General features: G+C 37.9%; 1 protein-coding gene across 1 annotated transcript in view; it reads left to right on the top strand.

The window, feature by feature from the left end:
• The window catches only part of si:dkey-49n23.1 (semaphorin-3D), an 89,788-nt gene that overhangs the window by 34,410 nt on the left and 42,762 nt on the right, over nucleotides 1-12,616 (top strand). Inside the window, exon 2 of the mRNA XM_067416262.1 lies at nucleotides 7,282-7,478. Coding sequence (XP_067272363.1) covers nucleotides 7,343-7,478 — 136 coding nt within the window. The 5' untranslated portion in view covers nucleotides 7,282-7,342. The remainder of the gene's footprint in view (nucleotides 1-7,281; nucleotides 7,479-12,616) is intronic.

Here is a 12,616-nt window from a genome sequence, read left to right as displayed (position 1 = left end):
GGGTAAGTTTAAGGGTAAAGATATAGGGTCAGGTGTGGTGGTGTGTGTAAGTTTAAGAGTAAAGATATAGGGTCAGGTGTGGTGGTGTGTGTAAGTTTAAGAGTAAAGATATAGGGTCAGGTGTGGTGGTGAGGGTAAGTTTAAGGGTAAAGATATAGGGTCAGGTGTGGTGGTGTGTGTAAGTTTAAGAGTAAAGATATAGGGTCAGGTGTGGTGGTGAGGGTAAGTTTAAGGGTAAAGATATAGGGTCAGGTGTGGTGGTGAGGGTAAGTTTAAGAGTAAAGATATAGGGTCAGGTGTGGTGGTGTGGGTAAGTTTAAGGGTAAAGTTAGGGTCAGGTGTGGTGGTGTGGGTAAGTTTAAGAGTAAAGATATAGGGTCAGGTGTGGTGGTGAGGGTAAGTTTAAGAGTAAATATATAGGGTCAGGTGTGGTGGTGTGTGTAAGTTTAAGAGTAAAGATATAGGGTCAGGTGTGGTGGTGAGGGTAAGTTTAAGAGTAAAGATATAGGGTCAGGTGTGGTGGTGTGTGTAAGTTTAAGGGTAAAGATATAGGGTCAGGTGTGGTGGTGAGGGTAAGTTTAAGAGTAAAGATATAGGGTCAGGTGTGGTGGTGTGTGTAAGTTTAAGGGTAAAGATATAGGGTCAGGTGTGGTGGTGTGTGTAAGTTTAAGAGTAAAGATATAGGGTCAGGTGTGGTGGTGTGTGTAAGTTTAAGAGTAAAGATATAGGGTCAGGTGTGGTGGTGAGGGTAAGTTTAAGGGTAAAGATATAGGGTCAGGTGTGGTGGTGAGGGTAAGTTTAAGAGTAAAGATATAGGGTCAGGTGTGGTGGTGAGGGTAAGTTTAAGAGTAAAGATATAGGGTCAGGTGTGGTGGTGAGGGTAAGTTTAAGGGTAAAGATATAGGGTCAGGTGTGGTGGTGAGGGTAAGTTTAAGAGTAAATATATAGGGTCAGGTGTGGTGGTGAGGGTAAGTTTAAGAGTAAAGATATAGGGTCAGGTGTGGTGGTGAGGGTAAGTTTAAGAGTAAAGATATAGGGTCAGGTGTGGTGGTGTGTGTAAGTTTAAGGGTAAAGATATAGGGTCAGGTGTGGTGGTGAGGGTAAGTTTAAGAGTAAAGATATAGGGTCAGGTGTGGTGGTGAGGGTAAGTTTAAGAGTAAAGATATAGGGTCAGGTGTGGTGGTGAGGGTAAGTTTAAGAGTAAAGATATAAGGTCAGGTGTGGTGGTGTGTGTAAGTTTAAGAGTAAAGATATAGGGTCAGGTGTGGTGGTGTGTGTAAGTTTAAGGGTAAAGATATAGGGTCAGGTGTGGTGGTGAAGGTAAGTTTAAGAGTAAAGATATAGGGTCAGGTGTGGTGGTGTGTGTAAGTTTAAGAGTAAAGATATAGGGTCAGGTGTGGTGGTGTGTGTAAGTTTAAGAGTAAAGATATAGGGACAGGTGAGGTGGTGTGGGTAAGTTAAAGAGTAAAGATATAGGGTCAGGTGTGGTGGTGTGTGTAAGTTTAAGAGTAAAGATATAGGGTCAGGTGTGGTGGTGAGGGTAAGTTTAAGAGTAAAGATATAGGGTCAGGTGTGGTGGTGTGTGTAAGTTTAAGGGTAAAGATATAGGGTCAGGTGTGGTGGTGTGTGTAAGTTTAAGAGTAAAGATATAGGGTCAGGTGTGGTGGTGTGTGTAAGTTTAAGAGTAAAGATATAGGGACAGGTGAGGTGGTGTGGGTAAGTTTAAGAGTAAAGATATAGGGTCAGGTGTGGTGGTGTGTGTAAGTTTAAGAGTAAAGATATAGGGTCAGGTGTGGTGGTGAGGGTAAGTTTAAGAGTAAAGATATAGGGACAGGTGAGGTGGTGTGGGTAAGTTTAAAGGTGAAGATATAGGGACAGGTGAGGTGGTGTGTGTAAGTTTAAAGGTAAAGGTATATGCATGGTGCTGCAGCGACCCCCTCCGTCTGGTCTTCAGCTGCACGTCATGGCTCGGTGACGTCATCAGGACACTGCCGAATTGGGAATATGTAATAATAGAGCCTCTAGCGCTGGGAGAAATGTAAATCGTGGAGTGGACCACAGAGTACTGTGGAGCTTACAGAGACTTCCACCATCAGCTCTGTTTTCTGTTCAGAAAAGCTTTTAACTGTTATGGTTTGGTTGAGTATTATGCTATGTTTACTTTTTATTCATTTTTTTCTATTTTTTTTCCTTTTCCATTGTTGCACTTTGAGATTCTTCGGAATGAAAAGTGTGTTATAAATAAAATCTATTATCATTATTATTATTATTTAATAATTACAATGTAATTATATGACAGTACAAGTACAATGTAAAAACATGTATGTACATAAAAAGTGTATTGTATCAAATTATTAATTTAAATGATAGTTCATAGTTAAGGTCACCTAATATAAAGTGGGTTCCAAATTTGTCACTGATTTGTTGATTGGTTGATTGGAATGTTGTTCCAGGAACATGTTTTAATTGGTGAAATAACATTTACCATAATGATCTAGAGATATACCACTACCTTTATATAAAAGGTTCACATACATTGCTGAAATTTCCATTTGACATTTACCCAACTCAATGTTCTTTATCAGATGTTTGACTAGCATTCGTCACATTTTAATGCTACTTATGTTTCAGAATCTGTATTGGTTCCAAAGATTGGTTCACCGAATTTGCATTGTTTTAAACAAACAGGTTGCAATTCCGTTTGGTGCCACTAGTGGCGTGTAAACGCAGTGAGAGGTTACAGGGTCTGAATTGGTGGCTTTTTGTCGGATGGGATCAGTGATTGTTGGTGCAGAGCGGTAAAAGGCTCCCCGCCGGCCCCTCTATTCTGTCCGGTCAACAGCCAAAGAGGAAGTGAGACTGTTCATCCATTACTTTGACAAAGTCCCTTACTATGTGTCGCCCTGCAGGGATCATTATTTTCCTGTCTGTCTGTTAAGGTGTTCGCAGTTTTTTCTCCTTCCTTTGAGAGGCTTTTTGTACTATATAAACCTCAGTGGGCTTAACTTGTGAGGCTTGGACATAAAACTGTTCCAGCCCTGTGATCGGAGTTCTGTATTTTCAATCGGCTAAAAACATTAGTATAGGACTATGTCGAAAGTCACACTTCAAGCTTTGCCCATCAAGGTTGCAAATTAAGTCATTTTTCGAACGTGACCCTGACAGGCTCTAGTTTCTCTGGTCATTCTTACCATTGTAGAAAAACATGGATCCAAGGAAACAGGCCCTACATCCGGAGTGAGCTGCCATATTTCTCCTGGTTGAAGTTGTGGCTTTTGTCGCCTGGAAGTGAGTTAATATCAACTACTTCCTCTTCCCGAAGCTTGATGATTTTCCCACAGTTAGTGTTTGTTTGTTGTCTTTCCTCGTATTGAAATGACTAATGACAAACTGTTGTCTGCAGTGAGAAGGTCAATCTACTGGCAGATTTCATCTGATTTACCACAGTAAACCACATCTGTGATTTAGATGATCATTACAGAATATGCTAATCAATGACTTGAAGAGAGTTAACTCCACAGCAGCTTCATAAATGCATCAACTAACCATTTAGAAACGCCCTGTAGCATTCTACTTGTTGTCACTTCTTGAGTCGCTCCATCATTGTCCGACTTCTCATATTTTCAGTGTGTATCTGCTTGAGGTAATCTGAGCTGCTAACATGAGCTCTTGAAGCTCCACCCTCTTCCTGAAAGGGGCGGAGAGCAGCAGCTCATTTGCATTTAAAGAAACAAATAGCACTGTTTCTGAAAATTACTTTATTACCTATATTATTATTAAAATTAAGTTCTGGTTATTATTAATATGATTTAATTACTTAATTTGTTGTGGGGTATTAGTTTAAGTATAAGCCATTTGTTGACAGCTGATACAGCCCTGTCACATTTAAAAAAAATTAATGATTTTTTTTCCTATAACAGAACTATTGAACTTGACGGCCTATATAAGTAGAAACATAATGAAATATAACTTTTATTTTTATTTTATTTTACTCTATAAAAGCAATTAAAAGCAGGGCCTGGCATTAGCAACAGATTTTAGCATTCGAGTTTTATGCAGTTACTCCTACTAGCCATTATGTTGGATTGATTTTTATATAATATAAATTTTTCAATTCTAGACTTTTAAAAATACATCTGAAATAAATTAAATGCAATGTATAGTGTTGTAAAAAATATAGATTTTCCGATACATATTGATACTGAAATATCTGAAACGCATCTAATGCTCATTTCCTGCAGAATAGAAACGCGATACCAGCTGTTTCATCTCCGACAGTGAGATTGCACATATTGCGCATAATTTACTCATTCCCGCAGATTTTGTGCTCATACCTAAAGTGCGCACACATAAAGTCGTCTCTCAGTACTAAATTGAGTTCTTTTTCGCTGCTTATCGCTGACAAATACACACAAAATAAAACCAAAATGTTGGTCTTGGCGAGCATTCATGTAAACACTGTCAGTTATGTTTTAAGTGAACAAAAACAGTTGAGAAAGAAAACACATGTGTAACAGTGTAATGGATCCGTGTCAGGCCTTAAAGTGACAGCAGCCTAATAAACCTGCTGGCAAATTATGAGATAATATAAAAAATATCTAAAGCCGCGTTTCCACCGCAGGAACATTCCCCAGAAACTAGGGGCTTTAGGGTGGTACTCTGTGTTTCGACCGCACGGACCAGGGTCTAAATGAAGTTTCGGGTAAATATTTCCCCCTCAAAACGGCCCTGCTTACATGGTAGTACTATTTGATAGTTTAGGAACTTTCCGGGGTGGGGCTTGGGCGCTCAACATGCTGGTTGGTTGAGTTTGCGGTGCGTTAGGTTTGCTATTTGCATCAACAATGGAGTTTAAAAAAGACGACAGATGAACCGACAACAAGGTTCAGGCTTTATTACATTTATTTGCAAAGGATGAAACCCAGTGGGAACTGTAAAATCAACGCGCGCAGTTCCAGGTTACCGGACTAATCTTTGTGGTACTTTAGACCCAGATGAAAACGGAAAAAGCAGCAGGTCTGAGGGAAAAAGAGTTCCTGGGAGAAATTTTTCTGGGTAATTTCAATGGAAACTGGGCTTAAATTTCCCCATGGTATCGATGTAAAAATATATCCATCCAGATATTTACATTGTTTCTGTAGTTTTCTGCTAAGAATAAGTTGCAAAGTGGACCAGACTTAATGTCAGTAGTCAAAAGTAAGAGTGCTACATTACTGACTCTAATAGCAGTACATAATAGGTCACAAGTCTCCAAAGAGCCATTAATAATGATTGAAACCAAATCCCACTCATTTTATAAAAACCAAGGCCACACAAGGGACTTTTTAATACAGCATAATTCAAATCTCTCCTGCTCTCCCAACTGAATTCATATCTGCTAAACCGAGACATAAAGAATACCACAAGTGTTCTAATGAAAAATATGCCTATATTAGTATCTGCCAGACCATCACCACCTTGCACAGCTCACACATAGTTGTTGTCTGGCCAGGAATGATATGTTTTCTTTTGCATTCTCAGGGAGATGAATAGGTTTGAGTCAACAAATGGAGCTAATAAGTGTCCCTGATCTCTCCTTGAGCACCTGCGCTCATGCCAGCACAGTAAATCCTGAACCTGAGCACTTCCATTAAACTGGGAAATGGATTTCCGGCTATTTGACATCTGATAAACATAGCTGATTTTCACGCTTCGTAATAAATCTTTTTGCGTACCGAACAGCGTTTGGTTTCCGTCACTCGAGGAACTTGAATAGAGTTATTATGTCCAAATAACAGTGGAATGAGTAGTGATGAATGGAGCAATAGAGAAAGCCTATCTTCATTTTGCATATGCTTGAGCTCAAGCCCTTTTTCCATGTCGAAACCGTCCCCAGGGGTCCCCTCGCGAGTCTAAGTGGCGCAACATACAATACCCCCATGATGGGAAAATGCTTCCCCAGAGCGCCAACACAAAAACTGCTGCTCTTTCAATGAGCTCGCCAATTGTTGAACTTTCTATACCGCGCGTCGTACGGAACGGACAAATGAAATCCATTCCGCCGGACTGAACTCTTGCGTGTCCTTTGACAGTGGCTAGCGGTTAGCATTTACAGGAGGAAGCCGCTCGAGTGTTTCTAGGTTGCGCATGCGATCTGTTTATGTAGAGTGACCTCTGAAAGGAAAGAAAATAAAGATCAGGGCATCTGATTAGCCATGGGAACTTTTCTCGAGACAATGCTCTGGTTTCCTTCTCCGCGCGAGGCTCGTTCTCGCGCAGTCGTGAGCTCGGCACGCCGCTCACGCGCTCTGGATGGTTTCGGATTTCCAGTCGGTGCTGAGTAGCATCTGTTGCACCTCCTGGTTGAAGCACTCTTTGACCTGAGGAGACTGCAAACCTCATTGGGTGGTGCTTGTGTTGCTCGGGCCGATGTGGGACATTCTGTTTTCTGTTTAGAAGAGATGACATCTACAGGGTTAATGTAATTGTGAAAGAATGCCATCTGGAGCTTTTTTCCTCCATACTGAGGCAAAAAACAAAACAACAAAACAGTTTGTTGTGGAAAAATGCTATATTGCTATTTTGGAGTCTTTTGTCAAAGCTGTGTTTTTTTAGATTTTTTATTTTTTACATTTATTGTTTATATAATGTCATATTTATTTAATGTTTATATAAGTCTGCAAATGTTCTATCATTTGCGGATTTCAGACAGATAGACAGACAGACAGACAGACAGACAGACAGACAGACAGACAGACAGACAGACAGATAGATAGATAGACAGACAGACAGACAGACAGACAGACAGACAGACAGACAGATAGATAGATAGATAGATAGATAGATAGATAGATAGATAGATAGATAGATAGATAGATAGATAGATAGATAGATAGATAGATAGATAGATAGATAGATAGATAGATAGATAGATAGATAGATAGATAGATAGATAGATAGATAGATAGATAGATAGACCTTTATGTGGGATCGTAAAGGAAGCCAGAGGAAACTGAAACTGTCATATGACCCCCATCTTATGCGTGATTCGTGGAATTGGTAGTGCTACAACTCTCCCCGTGTTACAACTATACTCGGTCTCCCCCTATATTATGTTATCTAAAAAAATCTGAATATAAACACTCATTATATGTGTACCGTAGTGATTCAGGATAAGACAAAAACACGGTTTGAAAGATGGATTTATGATGTACTCGCTCATTATATACATTTTGTACATTTTGAACCAAATGTATCTTTAATTTCAACATAGATGCTCATATCTGCTTGTTATTTCTCCAGCTCTACGAAGGTGATGTGACATTGAAGACACCCTGTACTGTCAGACAACAGGAAGCTGGAGATGAGGATTGTGGGATTGTGGAGGGCTGGGCGGTACAGTCGCCTGCTGTTCTTTCTGCTCCACTCGCTGTTACCTCTTGTACGATCCAGTATTGCCGGGAACCAGAATATACCACGACTACAGCTCACTCATACAGGTCAGAACTCACACTCTTACATACTGACACACACACAAAACTAAATTTGACATTCACTTTCATAGACAGAATCCAAAGGCAGCAGAAAATGATGAAATCATGTCTACAACACTAATAGCACACAACTCTTTGTTGTGGTAGTCTGCAAATCTTCAGGTTAATCTTCTCTCTGAAGTCTTTAATGAAAAGTGTTAGTAGACACAGAGCAAGCTGTCTTTCCTTCTTTCCGTTTGCCCTTGAGGACATCAGCAGGGTCAGGCAGCTTTAACAGACACAATGCAACAGGGGAAGAGTGCCATTAACTTCTGCTTCCTAGAAATCTACAGAGTTAATTAGGCTACTGTATTTTGCAAGTCTTCTTTCAAGTTTTTTTTTTTTTTTTTTTTTGCTTTGTTTCTGTTAAAAATGTATTTAATTATATAACATAATGTTGCACTTATGTATCTTATAGCATTACATATTTTATATAATAATTATGTAATATGAGAACAGTGAGCACACTGTAAATAATATTTATTCAAATATAAAATTATTCTCCTATAAAAATACTGTCCCTTATAGATGCTTTGTTAAACATCAAATATATTTATATTGTAAATAAAATATTAAAACAAATGTATATCATTTTATAAACATTTAAACATTGTTTAAAAATATATTTTTTAAAGATTTAAAGTCTTAAAGATATATATATGCAAAATATACACATACTATTCAACTACAGGTCAATTAATGCTCAATGCTTTTTAACTACAGGTCAACTAATTAATTAATTTGAAACAATAGCCAGCCAAATTACATTAACGTGCAACTACAGGTCAACTAACTTTTTTATTAATTTTCAACTACAGATCAACTACTAACACTCATTAATTTTCAACTACAGATCAACTACTAACACTCATTAATTTTCAACTACAGATCAACTACTAACACTCATTAATTTTCAACTGCAGATCAACTACTAACACTCATTAATTTTCAACTACAGATCAACTACTAACACTCATTAATTTTCAACTGCAGGTCAACTACTAACTATCATTCATTTTCAACTACATGTCAATTAACTCTCAATAATTTGCAACTACAGGTCAACTAACTCCTTACTTTGAAACTATAGTCAACTAAATCACATTAATATTCAACTACAGGTCAACAAACTCCTTATTTTGAAACTATAGTCAATTAAATCACATTAATAATTAACTACAGGTCAACTAACTCCTTCTTTGAAACTATAGTCAACTAAATCACATTAATAATCAACTACAGGTCAACTAACTCCTTACTTTGAAACTATAGTCAATTAATTCACATTAATAATCAACTACAGGTCAACTAACTCCTTACTTTGAAACTATAGTCAACTAAATCACATTAATAATCAACTACAGGTCAACAAACTCCTTATTTTGAAACTATAGTCAATTAAATCACATTAATAATCAACTACAGGTCAGCTAACTCCTTCTTTGAAACTATAGTCAACTAAATCACATTAATAATCAACTACAGGTCAACTAACTCCTTACTTTGAAACTATAGTCAATTAAATCACATTAATAATCAACTACAGGTCAACTAACTCCTTACTTTGAAACTATAGTCAACTAAATCACATTAATAATCAACTACAGGTCAACAAACTCCTTTTTTTGAAACTATAGTCAATTAAATCACATTAATAATCAACTACAGGTCAGCTAACTCCTTCTTTGAAACTATAGTCAACTAAATCACATTAATAATCAACTACAGGTCAGCTAACTCCTTACTTTGAAACTATAGTCAACTAAATCACATTAATAATCAACTACAGGTCAACTGACTCCTTACTTTGAAACTATAGTCAACTAAATCACATTAATACTCAACTACAGGTCAGCTAACTCCTTCTTTGAAACTATAGTCAACTAAATCACATTAATAATCAACTTCAGGTCAACTAACTCCTTACTTTGAAACTATAGTCAACAAAATCACATTAATGTGCAACTTCAGGTCAACTAACTCCTTACTTTTAAACTATAGTCAACTAAATCACATTAATAATCAACTTCAGGTCAACTAACTCCTTACTTTGAAACTATAGTCAACTAAATCACATTAATATGTAACTACAGGTCAACTATTTACTTATTAATTTTCAACTACATGTCAATTAACTCATTAATTTGAAACTACAGTCAACCAACTCACATTAATGTGCAACTACAGGTCAACTACTAACTCCTTAATTTGCAACTACGTGTCAATTAACTCTCATTACAGTATAACTAGACTGTTAGGTTTGGGTTTGGGTTAGTTGTTGTTGTTGTTAGAGTTTGGGTTAATAGAATAAGTTGACATGGACTTGCAAAGTTACTTTAAGTCAGTTGAATGTCTGATGGCGTCTGACCATCAAAGCATTAGTGGAAATTAAGCAGGCAGTTTACTAATACTAATATAATGACTGGTAGTTGACATGTAGCTGCAAAGTTACTTATACCCAGTAGAATATTGATGCACATAGCTAGAAGAAGATGCTACCAAAGATTTTACCCAACTAAACTCAATATACACCAATGTAACTAATGACTTGTAAGGAACTAATCTCCCTTTCAACATTATCAATTATAAGGACGTAAAACTTCCAGCCACCCTGCAATACATCAACAGACTATTCTGCGACTGTCTGTCTGGACACCCACGCCACATAGTCGCATCCCCTGAGCTGTCTCCCATTATCAGCCCGTCACAGCCGCCCCTGTTTTTGACCCCTCAGAACCTTCCGGAACCTGTGCGACTCGGCAGCTTCCTCACAGGAAGGTTCTGTATACAGTGGCGTCGGACAGCGCACTGTACCTTTAGTGGTAATGTGCTTCCCATTATCTCCAGCGCTGTTAATAGAAGACTCCAAACATGCAGATGATCTCAGGGGCGCCATCTGTTTACAAGCATAGGGCGGCAGACATCCAAAGGTTGGCAGTGAGACGCAAAATCCAGACGTTATTCATTAATGGAGAGGAGTGACTGGTTTAGCTTGCAGGTATCTCAGAGTCATAAGACAGGAAATGAGATGAAGTAAACAAAGAAGTCTTTTGAAATAGCTGAATATGATGGTTTTATAAAGAAGCTTAGGCTTTTGAGGGACACGATGGTTCCTGGGACAAATTGTTCCGGCTAATTTCGGTAGAAATAGGGCTTTTGATTGGCCATTGGGCTTCTTTTGATGAGTAGACCTGGCAACCCTGATCATAGTTGATCCATCTATTCTATCAACCCTGTAGTACTGTGTCATACAGGCAAATAAATGAGTCAATCTATTTTTTTAAACTGTCTGTACAATTACTGTACTGACACGAAAAGTTAAAGTAGTAGCTAATGTGTCCTAATATGCTAATGCTAATCTGTAACATCAGGCCAGCTAATTTGAATCAGTCCAATGAACTGTTCGATTTGAACCAATAAACTAGACAAGTGTGTTTGATTATCACCTAGTTTTTGCTTTGCTATAAAGCTGCTTGACTCTTGAGCAATAGGCCTAGTGTGATGGTAGCATTTTGTCACGATAATGCTAATGATGGAAAATGTAGCTTGATACTGAAAAATGTCCAAACCTCCATCAGCTGTACTTCTTTTGCATGACTGGAAAACATAGCTTCTAGCATAATATCTAATTTGCTATTGTGCTAAAGTGTATTTTATTACCCAGGACTGCTCTCATTGTGGCTCTCATTCACCTCAACTATCTTAAAAAGACATGGTTCATTATTTTTGAATTGAGTCAGCTTCTTCACTTTTAAACTGCTTTTTTAACCTTAAAGATGATGTTTTGCTGGCAGAAACGCATACAATTGATTTTCCAGTCGCTGCTGACTTCCCACTGGTGTTTACCAGTAAAACTCCCTCAAATTTTGGGGATTTCTGACAGATATGTGGATTAAAACCAAAAGAAACATTCCTGCCATTTGAGACTGGCTAAATGTCTCAATTTCTCCACGACAGGAAGGATTTTTTTGCTTCACACCCACTGTCATTTTGACAGCTGCGCTTCGTAGTGTGTGTACTGGGAAGATAGCGCACTTTGAGAGGAATATCTTAGATATTATCAAAACACTGGACACACAATGAAGATTCACCAACATAAACATGGGAAACTGAGATTTTCAGTCATTTGAAATGCTCATTTATATAAATAAAATGAGCCTTTACTGCTTAACTGCTAGCGTATGTACGTATATTGGGCCGCTCCCTCATGGTAGCCACCATTTTTAGATCATGTGACCAACTGTCTTGCAGTTTGTCCTAATAAAAAAGTTGTCATGTTGGTTGCATAAGAAGATTTATCGGGAATTACATAGTCCATGTTTCCTTAAGTTTTCAAGACTGGTTCACAGTGGCGTATTCAAAGAGAGCCAATAAATTAAGCTGGGCTATTTTCACAATAGCCCACAGAGGGCAAATCTTAGTAAGACGGTAAAACATTTTTATTACAGTCTCTGTCATCGCAAAAATGCGGCTCTTTGACACTCGGAATGTGACTTGTGGGATGTAGTTCCTGATAGCTGACTCAGTGCCGCGTCACGGGGATGACCCCTGACTGTGTAACCCCTTTGTATCAATGGCAGCAAGGTGCAGGAGATAAGCACAGCAGACGACTCGGGGTCCTGAGCTCTGGAAGGGGATAATGAAGCTATCGGGGCATTAACACTGAACAGAGCCAGGGGGAAGAATGCTGCTAATTAGAGGAAGGAAAGGTGAAGACGATGAAGTTTCTCAAAATAAACCTGCTAAATATTAAGAGAAAAGATTAGCCGTTAAGCTAGGTTTAATAGCAGATCTTGTGCAAAAGAACACTTACACTTACACTTAAGTATATGCATACTTTTAAAATGAGTACTTATTATGGAAATAATATACTTAAGTGCAAACTTATTGAAATATTATGGACACTTAATGTCATGCATTGCAATTAAAGGAAATTTTATTTGTAAAGATGAAGTTGCAATTTAGTACATTTAAAATGAAAATAAATGTAATATTGCATAACACTACAGTTAAAATTATAATCAAGTACTTTGCAAAAGCTTTATGTTAGTCAACACTTTAAAATAGGTGCACTTCTTGAAAGCATGACAAAAGATTATTAAAAC

This window comes from Pseudorasbora parva, chromosome 14 (assembly GCF_024679245.1).
Source record: "Pseudorasbora parva isolate DD20220531a chromosome 14, ASM2467924v1, whole genome shotgun sequence".
Lineage (NCBI taxonomy): Eukaryota > Metazoa > Chordata > Actinopteri > Cypriniformes > Gobionidae > Pseudorasbora > Pseudorasbora parva.
This window is presented reverse-complemented; position numbering and strand designations above follow the sequence as displayed.